At 45.5% G+C, this 22,421-nt stretch overlaps 1 protein-coding gene across 2 annotated transcripts in view; it reads left to right on the forward strand.

The window, feature by feature from the left end:
* Nucleotides 1-20,924, forward strand: part of tnrc18 (trinucleotide repeat containing 18) — a 45,518-nt gene extending 24,594 nt beyond the window's left edge. The window contains exons 8-30 of one of the 2 annotated variants that reach the window (XM_085270686.1): nucleotides 875-1,021; nucleotides 1,607-1,791; nucleotides 2,134-2,545; nucleotides 2,748-3,725; nucleotides 3,810-3,955; nucleotides 4,038-4,171; nucleotides 4,309-4,422; nucleotides 4,530-4,710; nucleotides 4,801-5,116; nucleotides 5,763-5,975; nucleotides 8,608-8,772; nucleotides 9,215-9,669; nucleotides 10,080-10,214; nucleotides 10,819-10,960; nucleotides 11,053-11,170; nucleotides 11,829-11,904; nucleotides 12,040-12,200; nucleotides 12,427-12,539; nucleotides 12,942-13,094; nucleotides 13,704-15,463; nucleotides 15,567-15,803; nucleotides 15,949-16,023; nucleotides 16,828-20,924. In XM_085270686.1, coding sequence (XP_085126812.1) covers nucleotides 875-1,021; nucleotides 1,607-1,791; nucleotides 2,134-2,545; nucleotides 2,748-3,725; nucleotides 3,810-3,955; nucleotides 4,038-4,171; nucleotides 4,309-4,422; nucleotides 4,530-4,710; nucleotides 4,801-5,116; nucleotides 5,763-5,975; nucleotides 8,608-8,772; nucleotides 9,215-9,669; nucleotides 10,080-10,214; nucleotides 10,819-10,960; nucleotides 11,053-11,170; nucleotides 11,829-11,904; nucleotides 12,040-12,200; nucleotides 12,427-12,539; nucleotides 12,942-13,094; nucleotides 13,704-15,463; nucleotides 15,567-15,803; nucleotides 15,949-16,023; nucleotides 16,828-17,034 — 6,623 coding nt within the window. In that variant the 3' untranslated portion in view covers nucleotides 17,035-20,924. Of the gene's footprint in view, nucleotides 1-874; nucleotides 1,022-1,606; nucleotides 1,792-2,133; nucleotides 2,546-2,747; nucleotides 3,726-3,809; nucleotides 3,956-4,037; nucleotides 4,172-4,308; nucleotides 4,423-4,529; nucleotides 4,711-4,800; nucleotides 5,117-5,762; nucleotides 5,976-8,607; nucleotides 8,773-9,214; nucleotides 9,670-10,079; nucleotides 10,215-10,818; nucleotides 10,961-11,052; nucleotides 11,171-11,828; nucleotides 11,905-12,039; nucleotides 12,201-12,422; nucleotides 12,540-12,941; nucleotides 13,095-13,703; nucleotides 15,464-15,566; nucleotides 15,804-15,948; nucleotides 16,024-16,827 lie in introns of both variants that reach the window. The other variant, XM_085270687.1, reaches the window with a different exon arrangement.
* The last annotated feature ends 1,497 nt before the right edge of the window (nucleotides 20,925-22,421 follow it).

Here is a 22,421-nt window from a genome sequence, read left to right on the forward strand (position 1 = left end):
GTTGTTTCAACATTTATTTATTTGTTTAGAGTAAACAATTATTTAACGGATTATTTGGAAGTAATCATACAGAAAGCCCTAGTTTACTTATTGTTTGCATTAAAAACAAAGTGGTAAACACATGTTACGTGTGTTACAGTCGCTTTGTTTGATGGAAACCTTACATGTTGGAGTTTTAAATAAGCTCCTTGAGCACTGAAGGAGACACCCAGATGTGGGACAGATAGCACAGCACGCCGTTAAAGGAATTAGCGGTTTTAACTCTGTATGCTTTTGCACTTTCAGAATCATTTCTATCTTACTGTCTGTCAGCGTTATAACACCTGGTGCTAAACGTAGAGCACACATGCTTTGTCTAGCTTTTCACACGTGGCTTTTCCTGATTGGTGTTGTCTGTCCGTCGAGCGGTTCAATCAGCAGCAGCCCCGTTGAGTCAAGTGCCGCAGACATTCCTGGTCTCTCCAGGACATTCCAGACCTTCTTCTTCCAACGCACACTGTCCAAAAATAACAGCACAGAGATGCAAACTCACTCACTCACGTGTATGCTTGCATAAGCATGTAAGGTTTAAAAACATGCAACACTGAGACACATGGTCATGCAAAGCTCCCAAAGGGCCTTCTCTGTCTAGACACGGAGGACAAAAAAACCCCCAAAAACAAAATACTCTCTCAAGCAGCTAAATTCAGTGCACGCTCCCACATGTGATTCCATTATGCTTTCACTGCAAGTATAAATACTGAATGAAGAATAGCACTGGGTAAATGTTGGATTCAGTTTGGCTTCTGTTGACTTTCTCTTCTTTTCATCTGACGTTTTTCGCACTTCTGCCTCCATTTTTTTCACCCTTTTATTCTCCCCCCCTCCTATTCAGGCCTGGGTCCCTCTTCACTCCACCAGACCCTCCCCCCAGGCTACCCACCCTCTCTGCCAGGCTCGATGCCCCCTCCCTACCAGTTTGCCAGAGATCCGCAGTCTGGACAGCTAATCGTCATCCAATCCGAACACCTGCCACACTATGGTAGGAAAGCTGTTGTCTTTGTAAAAGTGTCAGTGCAAGTTGGCTTCCGCCTTGCTCGAGCAAAAACAAAGGAGTACCACTTTTATACAGACAGATGTTACTGTTTGTACTTTCTGTAAACAAATGAAAATGGAAAATTACTCATGTTTCTCTGGCTTCATTTTATAATTTGCCATCAGCTGAGGCTATTCTTTGACCATAAGCCACCCTAAACCCTGTATCTGTGATCCTGTAGCAGTGCATTGTACTTCTTTTCCCCTTGTACATACTCAACTCAGTTTCAGTCGTTTTCCTTTACAGTTGAGTAACACCTAATGTGCATGGGGTAGTTATAGCAATGCAACAAGGCAACAGTTTTTATATTAAAACTACATCAGCTGGTTTCCTCAGTGCCCAAAAGCTACAAAAAGGACGTGGAGTATCACAGTAGTAAACAAACCCAAGTTCCAATAATTCTTTATCAAATTAAGAATATCCAAAAAAATCTTTTTGTAAGTGGGGAAAAAACTGCTTTGTAAAAAGCAGAAACTTTGAATGGACATTTAATTTTACTTTCTCCTCATGGCTCTGGCTGCTGTTCTGCAGGTGGTGATGTACTGGAGCGTGGAGCCCCAGTGTGGTCGGGTGTGTACGGTACAACCAGCACTTTGCAGCATGCGGCCCAGCTGCAGCTCCTCTCTCAGCAGCAAATCCTCCGACAACACGAGCTACTCATGATTCAGCAGCACACAGCGCAGGTCCTGGAGCTACAGAGGAATGCACAGATAGCTGTGAGTGAACTTTGTGCTGTTAAGCACCTTCATGTCAACAAACACCATATTTAAAGACATTTCCATGAATATTACACATTGTACAATCCAGCTGTATGTAGACATAAAGGCATAAACACAGCAAAACAATATTAGATTGGCTTGCAGTAGGGTTTTAGTTCCCTGCTTTGATTGCGCTTCCAAAAAGTAAAGATCAGTAAACAGCCATATCCTGCAGCTGCAAAAGAATACAGCCAGGAAAGTCTAAACAAAGCACATCCCACAATTCATATCCTGAGTCTGTCACATCATACACACACGGTGCGTGCGTCTGTCAGAAATATCTCCTCTCCTGTGTTGTAGGAGCGCCTAAAGGCCAGTGAGCACCGGCCAGAGATGGAAGACAAAGCAGACAAGCGTAACACTGACTCAAAGCCCAGACCCTCCTCAATTTCATCCCCGTCTCCCTCACCGGTGCTGCATCCCCGCAAACCTCCTCCTTCCTCTCGATCTCCAACCCCGTCGACATCGTCCCTAACCCCGCTGCCTCGGCTCCCCTCTCCAGTGACCACACTGAAGTCAGAGGAAGGTGGGCAGAGAGTACTGTCTCCGCCGAAGCCCCTGCCTCACCCGCCTTCACCCCGTTCAGCGTCTCCCCCCCCTTCCTCGCCACGGCGGCCTAAACAAGAGATGTCTGAAGAGGGGGAGGTGGGACAGAGAGAACAGAGAGAGGGGCAGAAACCGACCTCTGCACCCTTTCAAAGCATGTACGCCGGTGAGTCTGGAGCAACCTAACAAGTGTATAATGCAGCCATCTTTGCTTTTCATCATCATGTCAGCTAGAGTGGATACATAAGACTTTTATTTCACGGTAGTCCAAACATAAAGTGTCTTAAGCAATGAATTAATCAGACCTACCTCCTGATATCAGACAAATTTTTAGTTCTAACTTATATTTTTGTTTTCCTTTGTGACAGATCTCCCTCCAGGTTATCCTTACCAGTCCATCACGGCCCCATTTGGCTCACCTTTTCCTCCTTATCACATCCCAACACCCACAGGGGAAAATGCAGAAGCTGTCCCACCCCGTCGTGTCTGCTCTCCTGCTTTAGCTGCCCCTTTGCCCTCAGCCCATCTCCATTCAAGGCTTTTGGACACAGATATCATGCCTCAAAAGCTAGAGCAGTCAAAGTCAGCATCTTTCCTCAAACAGGAACCTGATGTGGAGCAGGGAAAGCTTGACATAACACCAGAGCCACTCGGACCTCTTCAGCAAAGCTGTAGTCCTGCCCAAGTCACCCAGGACAATGAAGACGACAGGGAACCCCCAAAGCCACAGCCTCAACCGTTACCTCTGCATGTCCCTAGTCCTCCACCACAACGAGCCAGAGGGCTGGAAATCAGGGAGGAAGAGAAGGAAGAAGGTCAAATCAAAATAGAAGTTTCAGCTTACTCATGTCTGACAGCATATTCTGAGCCTCCTACACTCACAGAAGCTGAACCTAAATCCAAGGTCATAAAGGATCCAGACCAAACACATTATGCAGAGTGCATCAGCACAGATTCAGACAGACAAGAACTGTCTCAGACATGTGCATCACTAGATCAAACCACCAGCGCTTCATGTGAACAGGAACAGCCAGACAGTCCAGTCATCTTGGATGCTCCGAGTCCAAAAGAAAGTCTGGTTGATCCTCCTCTCTATCCACTTCCTGCCCCTACCTCTCCACTTCCACTTGTCATCAGTTCAGAAGATCCCATGGCAGGGATGCTCGCCTTATTGACAGCTAGTGAGATCGTCCATCCTCTATCCATCACCCCACCTGCCCCAACACTCATACCACAGATTGAAAGCTGCAGCACTGCAGGACCTATGGAGATGGTGGCGCTGGAGGGGATGGCCCTGCTTAGCCAAATGGCTCAGCAAGAGTTAGAAAACAGCCATAAGGAGCAAGGTAAGCAGTTTCTAACAGATGTAATAAACAGCTATTTATATTTATGAACTCCTCTAATTTTAGTTTTTTCTGCATCCCATCCAGATGTGACATTAGAGGGTCTAGACTGTCTTCTTGAAGCAAGCAAACAAATCCTTCTGGAGGCCATAGAGAAACAATCCCACATTGATCTGCCCAGAACGCTGGACCCCAACAAGAAGTACAGCTGGCGGCAGAGGAAAGAGGAGCCGGTAAGATCAAGAAACGTGTGGCCTACAATTGAAAATGAGCCGGTTTAGGAAATGTTTCTCACCTCGTTGCCTCTCTTTGCAGCTGTACAGTAAACTGCCTCTGGATGTGTTGGACACAATGGAAGTGGAACTCCGTGTCCGCTTGGCTGAGCTGCAGAAGACTTATAAAGAGAAGCAGAGAGAGCTCAGCAAGCTCCAGAGACGCAGAGACAAGCGGTAATTTTTTTTTTAACACTGCTTGCACACTTGCTGTAAGAGTCACTACTACGCGAAATAATCACAAAAGTGCGAAAAATGCTTCCATGCCTCCGCTCCTGGACTAACACACGCTTAAAATTGTTTTGTTGTGTCAGTGAGCGCCAGCTGCAGGAAGATGAGAGGCGCAGTCTGACCAGACGGGGTAGGGGGCGACCTAGAAAGAGGAAACACTTGGCCACACCTACCAAACTGGACAGCAGGCCTGGAAAGTGAGTGAACCCACAAATGTAATCTGCTGCTGGCTTTTGCCGTTTGTTCTCCTTTATGCATGCTTTTCTATATGCATATTCAGCAAAGGTGGATATTTCTGTCCCAGGGTGGGTAGGGCGGTGCAATACTCGGAGGATTCTGAAGCAGGGGAAGGACAAAGGAAGAAGTTCCGGGTGTCCAGAGAAGAAGAGGAGACAGAGGCAGGAAGTGGAGGCTTGAAAGTGAAAAAGAAGAAAAAGAAGAAGAGCTGGAATGACACGGAGCCATCTACCAGTCATCCGCTGGAGGTAGGCTACCTGGAAGTGTATTTTTTTTGGCAGTAGGGTAATGAGACTGGTCTCGTATAATTAATGATGAGTCTATGGTGATGGTCTTAGGTGCTAAAGGCAAAGCGCGGCCTCCTATGTGAGCAGGAGCAGCTGGCGTCAGACCTCGACAGAGCGCTCTCTCTCTCGCAGCTCGGCTCTCTCGGCGCATCACGCAAATTCACCTCCAGCACGAAATCGGAGAAGTCGAAGAGCAAGTCTGTGGAAAGTCGACTCAAGGAGAGAGGAATCCACTCCTCGGTCAAAGCAGGAAAACACAAGATGGCTTCCGAGGCTTCTGCTTCAGACGCTGCCCGGAAAGTGAAAGGTCAGAAGAAGACAGCTTTGTTCTCTCCCATGAGATCAGAGCTCAGCAGCTGCTCTAACAGTGAGTACCTGGAGACAAAAAGTAGCTTCATGTGTCTTTTCCCCAACTGTCAACACAGCCTGAGTTATAGAGTGACCTACTTTTAGCTAATGCTGATACAGTGTCACCTTTTATATAATTCATGGTTAGACTTGGAAAATTAAAAGTGCAGCACATACTCATGTTTTATGCCACTTACGTCATTTTACATTTGTCAGTCACTGGCTTCAGCACACAGAAAAGTGCTGTAGAGATGGGAGTTGGGTCTGAAGTGGTGGGAATTAGATTTGCATGTGCAAGACTTCCACAGATAAAGTGCATCAGAACCACTGAGAGCAATTTAAAGGTGCACATGTGGATCAGTTTCTGGGTGACCTGCTTGGTCACTCACTAATCTTGTCTTTTTTTGTCTGGCAATGATTTGCTTTCTTGCATTTTCCCCCATTTTCTTGACACATGCTCGTTGGTTAGATGGTGTAGAAAGTTAGATTATCTGCGGCTGACTAGTTCCAGATATGCTGGGCTTTGCTGCATTAGTTTAGAAAATAAAACATTAATCTCTGTGAGGCTGTGATATTGAAACCAAGCGGAAACTCTCTTTGTGTCTGAGTCTTTGTTTCCATCCTCATGACCTCATGAATGATTAACCGCACTCTCTCCACACCAGACTCCGATTCAGAGGAGCACACTTCTGCTCGAGGGGGCTGGCCCCCTCTCTCAGGGACGCGCTCCCACGGCAGCCTGCCCAGGAAGAGGCGGTCTACTTCATCGCCGACATCCCTGCTATCCAGTGAGAAATCTCTGAAGAAGAAACACAAGCACTTATCCCTACTGCTGGAGGAAGCGGGCCTCAGCTCCTCTGACGACTCCTTCGACCAAGGTTACTGACCAAATCTTAGAGCTATTCGCCGCTTGCTGTCGAGTCAGACATCACTGTGTCTTAGAGCTTGTGTCTTAGTTTGGTCTTCACTAAGGCAGCTTTTTTTGGGTTTTTTTTATTAAGACTGTGCTTTTGCTTGACGATCTCTACCTCTCTCGCTGCTGGCCTCTCTGCAGAGTTGCCATATTTTTTTAAAACAAATGTTTACTTATTTCTACGGTGTTTTTTAATGCCTGGATTGCAAACTGTTTTGTAGCATTTGTACATTGAACATTTTGTGAATTGTGAATTTTTCGCCCCCTCATAAAATTGTATTGCAGTTTGACATCTATAAGCTTTATTAAAGGTGTTGATTTGATTGCTACAGAATGCAAAGCGCCGTGGTCCTTGTGTCTGCTTCATCTGTCTGTCCGTCTCTGTCAGTACGTCCAGCTGCCCAAGTGCACCTCACACATCCTTTGAAGTGCTTTGTTCGTCAAATATCCCTGTGGATAGCTGGAAAATGGCTGTTCTGCTTAAGGGTTCACACTTGGAAAGCTAGAAGATGAATTCAGAGCACACAGAGCCCAGTCTGTTTGGACAGATAATTTCCTTGCTGCGCTTTTAAACGGTCATAAAATAGATGTGTAATGCTAGTGTTAGTTGTCGTGCTTCACTTTTGTTTTTAGACTAACGCTTCTTGAGCATGTGGCCTGGTGTTTGACGTTTTTGGGGGAAAAATGACCCAAGAGTGATTTTGGGATATTTGGACAATAGAGCTCCTCCTGTGTGTCTACTAAACCTTCAAATAACCCTTTTCCCTTTACGTTGCTGTCTCCGACACCTTGCTCTGTCCTCTCACCTTTGACCCCCACCCCCATCCCCTTCCTGCCCTACTCATGATGCTTTTAAGTGTCTCAGCCTGTTCCATGTGCTTGTGCTGCTGCTACTGCGACATTACAGAAGCTTGGCGAGGACTAGCGCAGCCTTGAGCCTACACTACCGCGCCATGGCCATTCTGCGCTGTGGCTAAAGCTTTGCTTAAGCTATACTGGGCTAAGGCCAGGCTACGTTACGGCTAGGCTCTCGCCGCTGCGCTGCCCTGCCCCACCCTGTCTGAGGCCACACCCCTGTCACCTGCTCTGTAAGTAGGATGTGCCCCTCCCTCAATTTTATTATTGACTAACATGGACTATGCTGAAATTGAAATGCCTACAGAGAATATTAACTTTTTGGGGGGGAGGGGTTTGGTTTTTTTTTTGTTTTGTTTTTTTATTGTTCACACAATTTGGAGCTCTAGCGGTAGCCATGGTTACCCCCACCTACCAAGTTAATGTCTACTGATGGCTTGTAAAAGTTTAAAGAGACACATTTGGTGTTGGTTTGGAACAGAGGATATAACCATGGATAATTAAACCACATAAGGGGCCTCACAGGGCTGTCCTCTCAGTGCCTGCTTGTCCTAACGTCTGTCTGCTACTGTTAACGCACCGTGGATTCACAGTACAACATGTGCACCAGATTTGGTTCCTAAAAGTAACTGTTAGAGCCTCGAAACAAGTCTTTAAATGTTTTCATTCTTGTCTCGAGCTGCAGTGAAAGTAAACTGTACAATTAATTGGGGTTAAAGCCTAAAAACCCTGCAGTGACCGGCAGGTATGCTCCAGGGAAACCTGACAGCACAGTCACCTCTGATTCTTCTTAGAACTGAGGCTTTGAACACAAAAATCCAGAACCACTTGATTTTCAGCCTAGTGATGAGTTTCCTTTCCCTAACATTTTTTTTTATAGTTCTGTGCTTTAGCATCACTTAAATCCCAAAATTATAGCCTTTTAATAATTTTACAGCTCTTAAATGTACTGTGTATCCACCCTCCATGTTAACACTAACCCCCTCTGTTCATGAACTGCTAACTGCCAGCTACATGCAGCTAACAGCCACTATGCTACACTCTGAGTGTGTGTGTCTCTTTGTGTGCTCTTCTGGCTTGTCAGAGGAGGAGGAGCAGCTTTTATTTTATTTCCATGATGTTTTTGAGTGTTTTTATTTTTCCAATAATAAATAATATCCCAGTCAGCTCACGCGGGTCTTACTGACTTTGTGGGGACCTTAATCTGTTTCACCACTTACATTATGGGGACATAACTACTTAATGGGACCTCATGATGCAATGAATACATTTGAAAGTAAAGTGATGTTTTCAGGATAGGTTTAGGTTGGGATTAGGTTCAGGCAAGCTACAGCTAAGGTTATACGAGATTTCCAGTGTAAGTCAATATAACGTCCTCTGAAATCAGCTGTGGTGTGTGTGTGTATGTGGGGCTCAGATGCATGTTTATGGTTGATTTTTCTTGCTGTTGCTTTCTCGTGCAGCTTTACATAAAGGCGGGCTGCGGCAGTTCAGACAGTGGATCTCCTCTCTCTCCACTGTTGTTTCTCTCCCGCCTACACGTGTGTGTGTGTTTATGTGTACTTGTGTAGACACATAGTTAAAGATCCGGGCTGCTGCAATAGCGGTGTTATTTCTTTTGTTAATTAGCCCTCTCTGTGGTGCACTCTCTCTGCAACAGTAGGAAGCGATCTGACCTTTGGTCCAGACCTCCTGCCGTGAACACATTTGTCTCTGAGCTGGAAATCTTTTCTCTGATGCAGAAACCTCCGAGGACGAGGAAGAGTCGGATTCAGACAACGACCCCGGTTGTGAGGAGAGCGGGCTGGGTCTGCTGGCCAGGTTTGCGGCGAGTGCGCTCCCTGTCAGCTCGGCCTCTTTGAGCCTCCACCACGACAGCAAACACTGCAGCAGGCAAAGCACTCTGGGTAAAAGATCTTACACACAAATGAGCTGTGAACTGATGTGCCTTCTCTCTCCTTTTGTTTTAATGCAGACAGACCCGGTTCACTCTGCTTAAACTGATTTCACACATTCCCCCGATGGCCTTTAACTCTATTGTGGTTTTTTTGTGGTTGAGCAGATTCACCACCTGAGCATTCGTTCAGGATTTTCTTATTGATTGAAGGTTAAATTTTAATTCATTTCTAATTGTCACAGCAAGGGTGTGTGTAACGATTCACCCTTGAATTATGTATTAGTTTCAAACTGATCAATACTCCTATTCACAGAGTTATTGATTTCAGGCAATCTACCACTTCAGTTCGTTAATGACTGGATGTTTATGGGAGGAGTCTAGTTTTATGCATGTGCGAGAGATACATAGGAAGAGTTTTTACCATCATATGACCCTCTCCTCACCTCCTACAGGTTCAACAGAGTGCGAGTGGTCAGACTCTGGCTCGGACGTGCGGTTAAGGAAGTTCCCTTCTCTGCTGCACGGAAAACGCTCCGCCCCCGAGCTCCCCCTTTTGCCACCAGTGACCCGCCGCGTTGACCAGAGTAGCCCCACCAAGCGAGACGAGGCGCTGCAAGTCAAACGCAAACCTCTGCCCAAATTACGCCCTACGCCTCGCTCACCCCGGAGATTTAGTTTAGACCTCGCCAGCAGCTCTGGGTTCGGAGGTTTCAGCGAGGATGAGGGCTGGAACCGCCGACGCAGCGAGAGGATTTTTCTCCACGATGCCACGGTTTCAGCCTCCACCCCTTCCACCAGTCAGAGCTCCTCGTCCTCCTCCACCAGCTCAGCCCCACCGCTCACACCGAAGGCCGTCTCCAGACCGAAGCCCACTCAGCCCAGCAGAGACGGGAAAGACGTGGTGAAAGTATGTCAAGAAGTCACTGAGCTGTTACCGGCTCAGACTGAACAGCAAAATCACACCTTTTCCCCCTCTCTTCTCACTCCACATCTTTTCTACTATCTTTTCGCCCCCTTGTTCAGACTCCTGCATCCTTTTTTCTATTGCAATGTTTGCTAGTGTGTGTGTTTAGGAGTGTATGTCAGAGCGCCAGCAGGGTTTCCTTTACTTCAGTCATTGCAGCACTCCCCTGCTGTCTGTGGCGTGTTGCTGACAAGAAAGGACGACTGCAGGCGGCTTGGATGCACCCCTCCCCCCCGTGTGTGTGTGTGTGTGTGTGTGTGTGTGTGTGTGTGTACACAATGTGATTCTGCCCAACAGAGCCTCGGTGACATAATTTATTCATATGCATGTTTTTAACTGTGTTGTAAAAACAGAAAAAGAAGCTGAAGGACTCTCCTCTGCCTGTGAGCCCGTCCACTCTGTGCAGTCCAGTCACAGACAGCCCTGCACCGCTGAGCCTCAGCCTGGCACGTAAGAGTCAACCAAAACCCAAGACCAAAGCCAGAGAGGTCAGTATGATGATAAATTTGCTGCAAAGATGCAAACTTAATTATGCTGACAAGGACAAAGCCAGATCTTTAAAGTTATTGGACCTAATAGTGCAAAAGGTACTTTGAGGCTTGGCGTGTGTGTGTGTGTGTGTGTGTGTGTGTGTGTGTGTGTGTGTGTGTGTGTGTACAGTATCAAAAGGTCTTCAGAAACAAACTAATAGCTTGTGTTGGATTTAACACTTTTGTTTTGTTACTGAGGGGAAAGAGTAAACCTAATTGTGTGATTTCTGCCAAAGTGTTGTATTTCTCACCATCTGCCGCCAGACAAAACTTGAGTTTGCCTTGGAAAAGGAAGCAGAAGTGTGTGCAGGGCTCTTTGTGCTGGTGGAGATCGTTTATTCGACAGCATAAGTGTTGTAATATGCTACTGTTTGTGTGTGAAAAGTTCATTTGTGGTGTGTCAGCCTGGTGATTTGGTGGAGTGCCACAAGTCAACATTAAGTAGAAAAGCCACTGTGTCGCAGGGGGAATCACTCTTGTTCCACAATAATTTGATTGTAAGGAAAATAACATCATCACGGTTTTTTGGGAATCTAATCAAATCTGCTTGTTTGTGTTGCAGCCTTCCAGGGGTGCGGTGAGCCGGCTGATGGAGAGCATGGCGGCAGACGAAGACTTCGAACACAACCAAGACAGCAGCTTCAGCGAGGACGAACTCCTCCCAGCACGAAGCAGCAGCGTGTCAGAGAGTGCCTCGACTCCCGGTCAGTGCCCGCAGACTCGAACCTCAGATTGTCACACATGCTAAAATGATAGCATGTATATTTATTACTGTTTGGGGTGGTGTTGTGTTCAGCTCCAGTGCAGTGTGTGCTAGATAAGGACTCTCTGGTGGACGGACTCAGAGTATTGATCCCGATGGACGACCAGCTACTGTACGCAGGACATGTGAACACTGTACACTCCCCTGACATGTGAGTACGCATTAGCAGACTTGTAAGTAGAGGGAAAAACATGTGACACGTTTGAACACCTTCTTAGCTTAGCATAAAAGTTTGAAGCGAGCTTTCTCAGTAAAAGTTGTAAACACAAGAAAAGCCTAAAAGTTCATGCTGTCCATCACGTTTTCCAAAGTCGTCCAGTGGCCCGAATTGGGATCTTTACCAGGCCAATTCTTGCCCTCGGGCCTTATGTTTGACAGCCCCTGCTTTAACCACACACATGCATTCACACAAACATGGAAAAACATGACATTTCACTGATGAATTTTTGACCCACTCCCACTGTCGACATGAAATTTCACATCTGTGTTAATTTGGATCCTGTATGGTTATGTTAGACAGATATTTTTGACCCTGTGGTTGTTCTTGCTACAAATAAGTACCACCAAAACCACATTTTGCCACAATGACACTCACACAAAGTGAAAACAATAGTAAAGAGAGTGGGTTCCTCTATCTGCTACACTTCAAGCTCTATCAAGATATGGCCTAAGCTCTGGTTCTGACAAAGAGACCACTCACACTACCAAGAACGCTGCTGTGGCTCAGGAGACTGTCTGACAGTGTTGTTTAAAGCAATGACCCTTGCTCGATGACCCCAAGCTTTTGACCAACTCCCCTTTTCCCACAGATACAGTGTGGTGGTGGAGGGGGAGCGAGGAAACCGACCGCACATCTACTGCTTGGAACAACTACTCCAGGAGGCTGTGAGTATCTATGTGAAATATGTGAGGTGTAAAGAGTAGCAAAAATAAAAGTATTGTGTTCATATGCAAAGGGAAGTATGAAATAGTTTGATGCTTTAGCTTGCCATATAAGAGTTCCTACTTCTGTGTGTACAGATCATTGATGTGAAGCCTCCATCCGTGCGCTATCTCCCTGAGGGCACCCGCATCGCTGCCTACTGGAGCCAGCAGTACCGCTGTCTTTACCCCGGCACTGTTGTCAACGGTGCGACAAGAGCACAAACAGCCACCACTTCAATGATAGGATTCATAAGCAAGTTACATTGTTGCCAGCAGCACAAACAAATGCAAACGATCTTAGCAGAGCTGCACTTTCATTGTAGGGATGTTACTGTCTTGGAGATTGTAAAGGAAACGTAACTGGTCTGGATTCTGTTCTTGACTTCAGATCGAAACATGCTACATCAGCCCTTTTTAATCTAATCTAACCAGATACAATCGTTCCTGCTGACCTGCGCATTTTCGTTTCTTCCAAACAGGAAGTTCAGACATCGATGAGAATGACGATCTCATCACGGTGGAGTTTGACGATGGCGACACGGGCCGCATCCCTCTCTCACACATCAGACTGCTGCCGCCAGACTACAAGATCCACTGTGAGCACGAAATATGCACACAACACAGTGTGAAAGGTTTAGCACCAGAGACACTCAGATTAGTCTTGGAGAATGAGAAGGGGGAGTAAAGGGGAGCAGTGAGAAAAACGGGGACCATGAAGCACATTGCTCCCTAAAAAAACTGAACATATTTAATGATCACTGAGTCCTAATCCCCGTGTTTCTCTTTGGGAACTTGTAATAAGCAAGGTGCTTCCAACACTTCCTGAGGGGATGAAGACAATAGAGTGTATGCTCATACATAACAGTATCCTAAACATCTTAGCCCAGTTTGCACATTGCAGACAACCAACATGAGCCCCCAGCCCCCTGAAATCTCCTGCATTCATTATTAAAAGTGTGAAAAGCACAAACTTTAAACCCTTGTCTTCTTCTGTAAAGGTGCCGAACCATCCCCGGCTCTGCTCGTGGCCAGCTGTTCCAGGAGGAGGGTCCGCAAATGCAGCAAAGAGGGTAAAGAGGCGGGAGCAAAGCCAGAGGAGACCACACCCAAGATCAAGGGAAAACCTGGTCGCAAACCCAAACCCAAACCAGGTGAGCCAAACAAAGTACTAATACCATCACATTGTCTCGAACTCCTCAACTTTCTGCTTTACTCTGATAGAAAACTTTTATTCCCAAAGCTGAATGTCTCTGCGTACATTTTTACATGCTTGAGACTTTTTGTTTATCAGAGATAATAACAGAAACACTTCTGTGTGGTTTCTTTCTGCATTTATGAGAGAGGCCACTTTCGATGAGTCACGTTTTTAAAACAACAGAACCAGCAGAAATAGCTTGAGGTTCAGAAGTGTCAGACATCTCTAGTTTGACCATGTGTGTCATCTCTGATGTCAGTTTAATGAATTTACTGAAACTGCTGCTGTGCTGTTCTGTGAAGCTAGCAGCCCGTAGCTTTAACTGTAATAAAAAGCACACCGCTTGTCCGATTTGCTGACGCTGCCACGTTTTGACTGGGTAAGCAGTTCTTAGATGTAATATTTTCATTTTAGAAACGTTTGCTTGCTGATCTGTCTACCCTGCTCAGCATGACGAGCTGCAGACCACAAAAGTCACGAAGCCACACAATGGAAATGTCAGCAAATGCGGAGTAAAGCAGGAAATAAAATTACATTTGTATTGTTTTTCCTCTTTTCCCCACAGAGAGCTCCATGAACTCAGACGGTCGGGAGAAAGCTGATCCTCCACCTTCCTCCACCCAGCCAGTTGAAAGACCCCAGGCTCCAGCCAAGCCCGCCCAGGAGCGACCCTCCTCTGTCCAGAAACCAGCTCAGGAGAAACCCCGCCCTGCATCCCGGCCAACACTGGGAACCCAAACAAAACCAGGCCGAAAGAGCTCCGCTACATCCCCAACAAGCAGCCCTACGCTTTCCAGTCCAGTGCCCAGGAAGAGCAGTCCGGCGCAGCCTCCAGCTTCTAAAGCAGCTCGTTCTCTCCCTCCCTCGCTCTACCCCTCCACCTACGGTAAGGTCCTGACTGTGGATCTGTACAGCGAGCCAAACCTCAGCTCGTACAACAGCCAGCGCAGAGAGAGGGAGAATAACAGCAATGTCAGTCCTACTGCAAACAGGCCAATGTCTAGGCCCAGTATAACTGCTTCGTCTACTGCATCCAAGCCTGCTGCGTCATCCACTCCCAGACCTACTTCTAGTTCCTCGCCTAAAACCAAACCCTCCTCAGACCATCACAGCAGCTCTAGACCCAGCCTAAGCTCGGGACTCATGCCCAGCCCCATTTCTAGGCTGTCAGCAGGCAAAACCAGCTCTTCTCTGACTCCCAGACCTTCATCATCATCTTCAATATCGTCATCCTCGGCTCCCAGACCTAAAATCAAGATGCCGTCCGACCAGCTGTCGTCCAGGCCGAGCTCCATCTCCAGGCCCAAGACCAGCTCTGGGCAGGGTGATGTGAGGCGGAAGTCTCTCTCCGCAGAGCCCCTCGTGAAGCTCGACCACGAAGGAGTCACCTCCCCTAAAACTAAGAAGACGAAGGCTCTGATGTTGCTGGAAGGTCGTGAAGTTAGGCGAGACCACACCCCCATTAGCACAGCCACAGCCAATCAAAAGCTACTAAAGCCTAAAGTGAGAGCTCCGGGTAGTGAGACTGGTGTGCCAGACAAGGACTCAACCTACAAAGCTCCAATGATGGCTAAGGAGAAGGCAGACAGTCGTGGAGGTAGAGGACAGGAGGTGGACACAAGAGAGGAGAAAGGTAAAAAGGAGGAGAAAAAGGAGGTGGAGAAGAGGGAGGGAAGAAAGATGAAAGAGGAATCTCAGAGCAGCAGCAGCTCAGACTCGGAGGAAGAAGGAGAGAAAGGGAAAATCAAGAAGAAGAAGAAGAAATGCACCTCAAGCTGCTCTTCATCGTCTTCATCCTGCTCTGGTTCTTCCTCATCTTCTTCCTCATCGTCATCTTCATCATCATCTTCGTCGACTGACGACTCCTCCTGCAGCTCAGATGAAGAGAGGACTCCTACACCTCCACCAGCCTCAGTCCAGAAGCCTCCAGAACAAGATAAACCTAAAGAAGAAGCAAAAGAAGAAGAAGAGGAGGAAGAGGAGGTGAAGAAAGAGGTTGAGGTGAAAATGGAGGAGGAAGAACTGTCTCCACCACCGCAGTCTCCCTCCCCTTCAACCTCTCCAACAGCTGCTGCTCCTGCTCCCTCTAAACCGGCTAAGCCAGCCACCGGAAAGGGCTCCGGACAAAGGGGTCGTCCTCCAAAACCAAAGCCCAGTGGAGGAGAGGGGAAAGCGGGGAGGCCAAAGAGGAGAGAGGGGGTCCACCTTCCCACGACTAAGGAGCTGGCTAAACGTCAGAGGCTTCCAAGTGTGGAGAACAGGCCCAAAATTTCAGCTTTCCTTCCTGCACGACAGCTCTGGAAGTGGTTTGGGAAACCCACTCAGGTGAGGAGAAAAATCTTTTTCTATCATGTAGGAAAAAAATTAATGAAATGTAGATATCGCTCTTTTCACTCTGTGACCAACATGTCCTTTGTGGCCCCTCCAGAGACGCGGTATGAAGGGCAAGGCAAAGAAGCTCTTCTACAAAGCCATTGTGCGTGGCAGAGAAATGATCCGCATCGGGGACTGTGCAGTGTTCCTGTCCGCCGGCCGCCCCAACCTGCCCTTCATCGGTCGCATCCAGAGCATGTGGGAGTCCTGGGGCAGCAACATGGTGGTCAGGGTCAACTGGTTCTATCATCCAGAGGAGACGAACCCCGGCAAGAAACTCACAGACAAGAAGGTAGAAGTTTGTGCTCAACACTGATCAAAGGTTTATAAAGAAAGACAGCGTTAATGTACTACTCTTTTTTTCTTTTATAAAAATGTGTAAGTGTTTGAGGAGCTTCCAGCTTTGTGTCCTAAGTGTAAGATTGCTTCCTCTGCAGAACTGGGATCAGATATGCGGTCAGTCTTTACCAGCAGCTCTGCACTCTTCCATCCAGAGGAAAGACTTTATGGAGGTGAGGAAAAGTTTTATCTCTGAACTTCAGACTTCATATTCTACTGCTGCTTATTCCAGTATGGGCAAACTGACAAAGTGTACTTAAATGGATTCACAACCAGGAAAAATACAACTGAATACAGCCATAAATAATCCTGTTGGTTGGAAAAGGAAAACTTCATACAGTGTTCTTTCTTATTTGTAATAAAATAACTTTCTATAAAAAAAAATTCACTACTATTTGGTCTTGCTACATGTTTTGCATGCTAGTCTTGAGCCACTGCCGATCTGTATTAGCCAGAACACAATGTTTAACACCAGCTGTAATCCCAAAGCTAGTCCATTTTAGCTAGCATGCTAACACTAACTTTCTTTGCTACCTCACTGTAACTGAGAGATCAATAATAATCGTTTTTTTAGGACAAAATAAAATGGCACTAGAAAGAAAAGACAAGTTATATAATAACTCACCGTCACGGCAGATGGCTCCCCCTCCCTGAGCTGGGTCCTCTAGGAGGCTTCTTCCTGTCAAAAGGGAGTTTCTCCTTCCCGCTGTCACAAAATACTTGCTCAAACGGTCTGATTGTTAAGGTTTTCTCTCTATTATTGTAGAGTCTTAACCCTTAAGTCTAGCATGAGCCACTGCTGAACTCAATAACGGACAAGTATTTGATTCTTGGGCTCTTAGCTGTAGAAGTAGTGGCTCGTTTTCTTCAGTCAGGGTGATGAGCCTTTGTTGTTATTTACCATTTATGTGTTAGTGTTGACTTGTCTGATGAATGTGGGCTACAAAAGCAGTAAACACAGCCTGTGTCTATCGCAGCGCGCCCTCTACCAGTCGTCTCACAGCGACGAGAACGACGTGCAGACGGTCAGCCACAAGTGCCTGGTGGTGAGCGTGGAGGAGTACGAGCAGATGACCCACACTCGCCGCTACGCCGACAGCGAGGACCTCTACTACTTGGCCGGCACCTACGAACCCACCACGGGGATGATCTTCAACACCGATGGAGTTCCAGTCATCTGCTAAAAAAAAAAAGAAAAGAGAAACTCACTACGAGTTGATAAAACCAAATTGTGACCCGGCTTACTTTGGACCTCACTGGGAAGGAGTCAGTACCCAACCTGTCAAATCACTGATTTTCACTGGCGGTGGATCTTTTCACAGACTCCATGAACAGAACTGCTCTGAAACACTTTAAGTAAAACAAAAAAAAGGCAAAAAATTAAGAAGACAGTCATGAACAGCTACTACTACAGAAACTGGAGACACTATGTAGACAGTATTAGAAGAAACGCGTCTCTTGAAACATTTGCACACACGAACGTCATGAACACGCTTCTGTTTTCCTTGTTGTGTTCATGGGAAAGCTTTTCGAACACGCATGAACACTTCGGTCTCCTTTTACAAGTAAATGCACCCTGTCTAAAGAGACACACGTACGCTCACACGTGCACAAAAGCAATGTAAATATAGACGCCATGTGACACAGTTATATAGAGGACAATAATGAGTGTTTTTATTTTCATCTAATAGATTTATGTCAGAGTACTTTTTTTCTAAAGAGGTAAACAGTCAAGAAGCTTTAATGAACTGTGAATGAAGATGCAGGAGATGCAGGCCTGTGTCAGTCTGTCCACCCCCAAACCTGCCCCCCACCCACCCACACACGCTCCGGCTAAACGGACAGACGGACCCCGCTGGTGTGATGTTGTGATTATGTTGCTGTGGTGATGTTACAGTCATGTTACAGTTATATAAATGTATCTACAGAACAGCAGGAGCGACAGACAAAGAGAGAAGGAGATGCACAGAGAGAGGTAGACTCCTCCTTACCAGAGAGCACCTAAAAAAAAAAAAAAACACTTAAAAATCTATCTGTCTTTAATTTAAACGCCCCTCCTCCTTCCACACAATCCCCCTTGACAATCCTAACTTGGGCAGACAAAACTGCCCGTGTGCTTCTAAAAACTTCCTGCTCCCTCAGAGACTCAGGCTAAAGAGAGAGGAAGGATCTTGTACTATTAAAAGCACTTCTCATTTTCATCTTTGAGCTCCTTGTTTTTAAAGAGGGGGGGAGACGAAAAATCCACCCCGAAAACACGCAAACACTAGAAAACAAAAGCAGCTGCTGTGGAAGTGTGCTGCATTTTGTTGTTTGCCCGCTTTGTTTCAACGCTTGGAGAAGTGGACCCCAAAGGAGGCGCAGACATGAGATGTGGTGTCTTAAAGGCCTGTCTGGATATTTTTTTTTTTTAAATAAAAGCATCCTGGGAAATGTAGGCCACCTCTCTTTTTACTTTACAAACAAAACGGGTAACCAAGAAAAAAATAAACCACAACACTTGATGAAAAAGGAGATCTGTGAATGTACTACACGATATAAGCTAATGTATCAGCAGTGCAGGATTCCCAATGGGTGGATTTTTTTCCCTCCTCCTCCTTTGTTTTTTTTTGGTTTTGTTTTTTTTATTTAGGGTTGTGAGCGCTGCAGCCGGTCTGAGAAGCATCAAGGTCATGCCTCTGATATTCGCCACGGAGCTGCCAGCACTCGTTAGATCAACATAATTCAGTTTTAACACTCCTCTTCCGCAGTCTGCAGCGTTTGCAACCTCCAAATGTCCTGCGCTTGGATGCATCTTATTTTATTTTTTACTTTTGCTTCCGCTGTTTTATGGATGTTCATCGTTTTAGCCTCTTTAATCACATTTTGCCCTCCAAGCAATCATCTTTAACAAGAGTGCACTTTGAATGAGCTCCGCTGCAGAGGAGAGTCTTGTATGTTTTCTTAAAGTATTTACTACCCCCCCCCCCCCCCCCCCCCAAAAAAAAAACTCCCGCCGCTGTCACCGTCTCTTCTCTGCACGCCACCGTTCCCCCGTCAGAAACAAGCAGCGACACATTCGTCTTGTTTTGACGTTGTTGTGTTTTTTTTTTTGTTAATTCTGTGTGCCTCGTTTCACCGTTTTTTAGTGGGAGACTGTTGAATGTCGTGCTCAGGATTGTGAGCATTTTGAGAGGCCTTACTCTCCCAGGCCTTATGATGATGATTATGATAATTCGCCAAATCTTTTACACCCCCCCCCCCCCTCCCCCCCAAGTCCTGCACCTTCAGGAGGAATAATCAGATATGCTCCCAGTCTGCTGGGAAAACGCCTTCTTTATGATCGTGTTTTGGTTTTGCAACCTATCCAACCGACCCGGAGCTCTTAACAGACTTACTTTGTTGTGTATAATTTGTATTGGATATAACCGTATCTTCTGCATACAGTATATCAGTGTATGTATACATGCAGTGTATGGTAGCTGTATGCTGTATAAACATGTAGGTTTTAAACATGTTGCCCTCTCTGCTTTGCTGCAGAGTTTAAAAATTGTCTTGTTGATATTCAATAGGTTTAATATTTTCTACTCTTGTTGAGCTCTTATGTCTAGATTTGTCTAATTTTTATCGTACCCTATATATCATGTTTTAAGTCACTCTGGAGGACAACCCCACATGTCCCTGTTGTTAATGTGGCAGCAGTGCCAGCACAGTAACAATTCCATATGCATTTATATATATATATAATCCAGATGTGATAGCCACAGAGTAAAAGAGAAAGTTTGATAATGTGCTGCTAGTTTATTGGTATTTAAAAAAAAAAATGAATCGGGTACAGAGTGAGTCCATGTGCCACTTTCTGAGATTGCTAACATCTTATCTGCTAAAGCCCCACCTGCTCCTGTCGGTTCATTTCAGACTAAAACTCGATGCATTTCCGCAGATAAACGTTTTTAAATGACAGGCAGGCCGAAAGTGTCTCGGCTCGTTGGCGTTTGGATGTGTGGGAGCATCGTGGATACACAGGTCGCACCGGTGTTTGCAGAGTGAACAAGCTCCGTATTAAAGTGCCCGTTATGAATGTTTGTTTACCCCTGGAGCTGCTCAAGCACTTTTTTCTGTGTGTGTGTGTCTGTGTGTGCGTGTGTGTGTGTGTGTGTGTGAAGGACAGAGGTAAGGAGACTGATAAGACATCAAGCTCTTATCTCCTGCTGTCACCACACACACACACACACACTCTTACACACCCTTGTAACCCTTAAAGGTGTGTTTTATTGCCTTCCAATCTCTATTTGCCCCCCCCCCCCCCCCAATCGCCATCCAAAGCCCAGCCTTAGGCCTTCATACAGGGTCCAACACAAACACAGACACACACTTATTCCCCGTTTCGCCTTCAATTTTTCTTTTTGTTTTTATTTTTTTGGTCATACATTTTAAGGGTCTGACTTTGTATATGTTCTGTTTATCATTGTTTGTCTTATTTCGGCTTTGTACTTGATTATTTGCTGTGATTGCTTTTTTGCATCCCCCTCCACACCATTTTTTTTTTTTTTTTTTTTTTTTTTTTTGCACGTTTCTGTCCCCCCCCCCGGCTTCCCCTCTCTGAACAATCGTCCACGCCTCTCAAGCAATACTGCTGACTGGCACTGGGAGCTAGCTGCTAGAGAGAGAGAGGAATGGGAGAGAGCAAGCAAAAGAGAGAATGAGAGAGAGAGAGAGAGAGAGGTGGACTGGAGGCTGGTTCTTCGTCTGCTGTTCCTTCAGTATCGTTATCGTCCTGTTACAGAAAAGATTATTTTGAAAATAAATAGAAAAATCATCTAAGTTTTGTAAATGATCCTTCACTGTCGGGGGGAGAAAAAGCTATCAGAATATACTTTGTACACATGTCTAATCTTGTAAAAAATGCAAAAAGAATACATTTTAGAGAGAAATCTGAAACCTGATATATTCTGTCACCCTATACTGTATGTGTAAGGAACTGTTCTTTTTTTTCTCTTTTTTTACAGACAGCAACCACGTTTATCAGTGTTTCTTTGAAATTGTTTTAGTAACTCAATATTTTATAGGCAATCAATAAACAGATGGAACTGTATGTCTCTGACTCTCTGATTTGAAAACAGTGTTTTTCATTTGACTAAAGGTGCAGACGCTCGTGTTCTGGAGCTGTTTAATGTTTACCGACAAATTGATTCATTTTTAGAAACTTAGTTCATTTACAAAGCATAGCAACAGGCACTGCTTCGTGGAAGCTGCCATGTTGTCCCGCCATCTTGAATACGGTGGCCAAAAGGGACATCACAGTTCAGGTTAGGCTCGAGTGATTTGATTACATTCTCACATCGAGTATTTTTTGCTAACATCCACTTTAAAGAAAGTTTTACTAACAGCGGCATTTACTCACAGAAACATTCAGGATGTCCTCAACAACTCACCTCTGTACCTCTGTCACCACCATCGATACCAGTTCAGTATCAGTATTGGAGTCCTTTCCCATAGTTTTACAGCCTCCTCCGTGGTAAATAGACATGAATGCTTTTTACCTGGCATATTGACACCTGAGGTAAACGGTGGGCTGATGGCCTACCCAGATAGCAAAATAATCCAGGACAGATCTGATGCAGAGTCACGTTTCTCCAGAGTACACTCCCTACAGATAAACAGTGGCCTGAGTTTTTAATAAAAACTAATAATAAAAATATTTAATTTTTTTTAAATTTCTGGTTATCTGCTGAGTGCTGATATTATTGAAATACTGTTTTTTTTTTTTTTTTTACACAAACAGTAATAGAAACATGACGGCAACCCGTGGTAATTATGCGATACAATCTAAATGTAATATTGTGACTAAACCATGTTTGTCCTACAGTGGCCACCTTAGATAGGATTATGCACTTAAATTAGAGGGGTAAGAAAACAAAACTTAGTTGACTGCAATCTACTGACATCTAGTAGTGAGATTTTATACACTGTACCTTTAACATTTTTTCCCTCTAATTCTGCTGCTTTTTGATTGCACATATTTGGAAACACCACTGAAAACAAAAAAAAAAGCAATTCATGTTCCACTTGCTGCCCATCACATGCTGGCAGGTTAGTTAGTTGCCAAGGTTCCCCCATTATGTGTTCCCCACCTATATTCTCCACTTCCATCTCGTTGCTTTTAATCTCTTGCACACACATTGAGACTGAGTAATGCATGAGTTATACTTCTGCAACGAATCCATAGAGCCTACAGTGTAGCCCATGCAAGAGTTTGAGCTCCTTGTTTTTAAAGAGGGGGGGGAGACGAAAAATCCACCCCGAAAACACTCAAACACTGATGCAGTTTGATTGCTCTGTGGAGTTCAAGTGGATCATTTGAAAAAATGGAAGAAGAACTGTCAGAGAATGGATGGATGTAGAGCTCAATTTGGTTGCCAGCCATCTGAATGTCGCAGTAGAAATGGAGACTCAGCCAATCTTCTACTGTCCAACTTTGCTATATGAACTATAGACTCAGTTTGCTGTTCGTGGCTTGCAGGAGCATCATCCGGTGTTGGTTTTCTGCGGTTGTAGTTAATCAGCTTTAGCGTTTGATGTGTTGTGTATT

Source organism: Mchenga conophoros, linkage group LG4 (assembly GCF_057382185.1).
Source record: "Mchenga conophoros isolate Kocher_MC1m ecotype Shallow Benthic linkage group LG4, M_conophoros_male_GT1.1, whole genome shotgun sequence".
In the NCBI taxonomy this organism is placed as follows: domain Eukaryota; kingdom Metazoa; phylum Chordata; class Actinopteri; order Cichliformes; family Cichlidae; genus Mchenga; species Mchenga conophoros.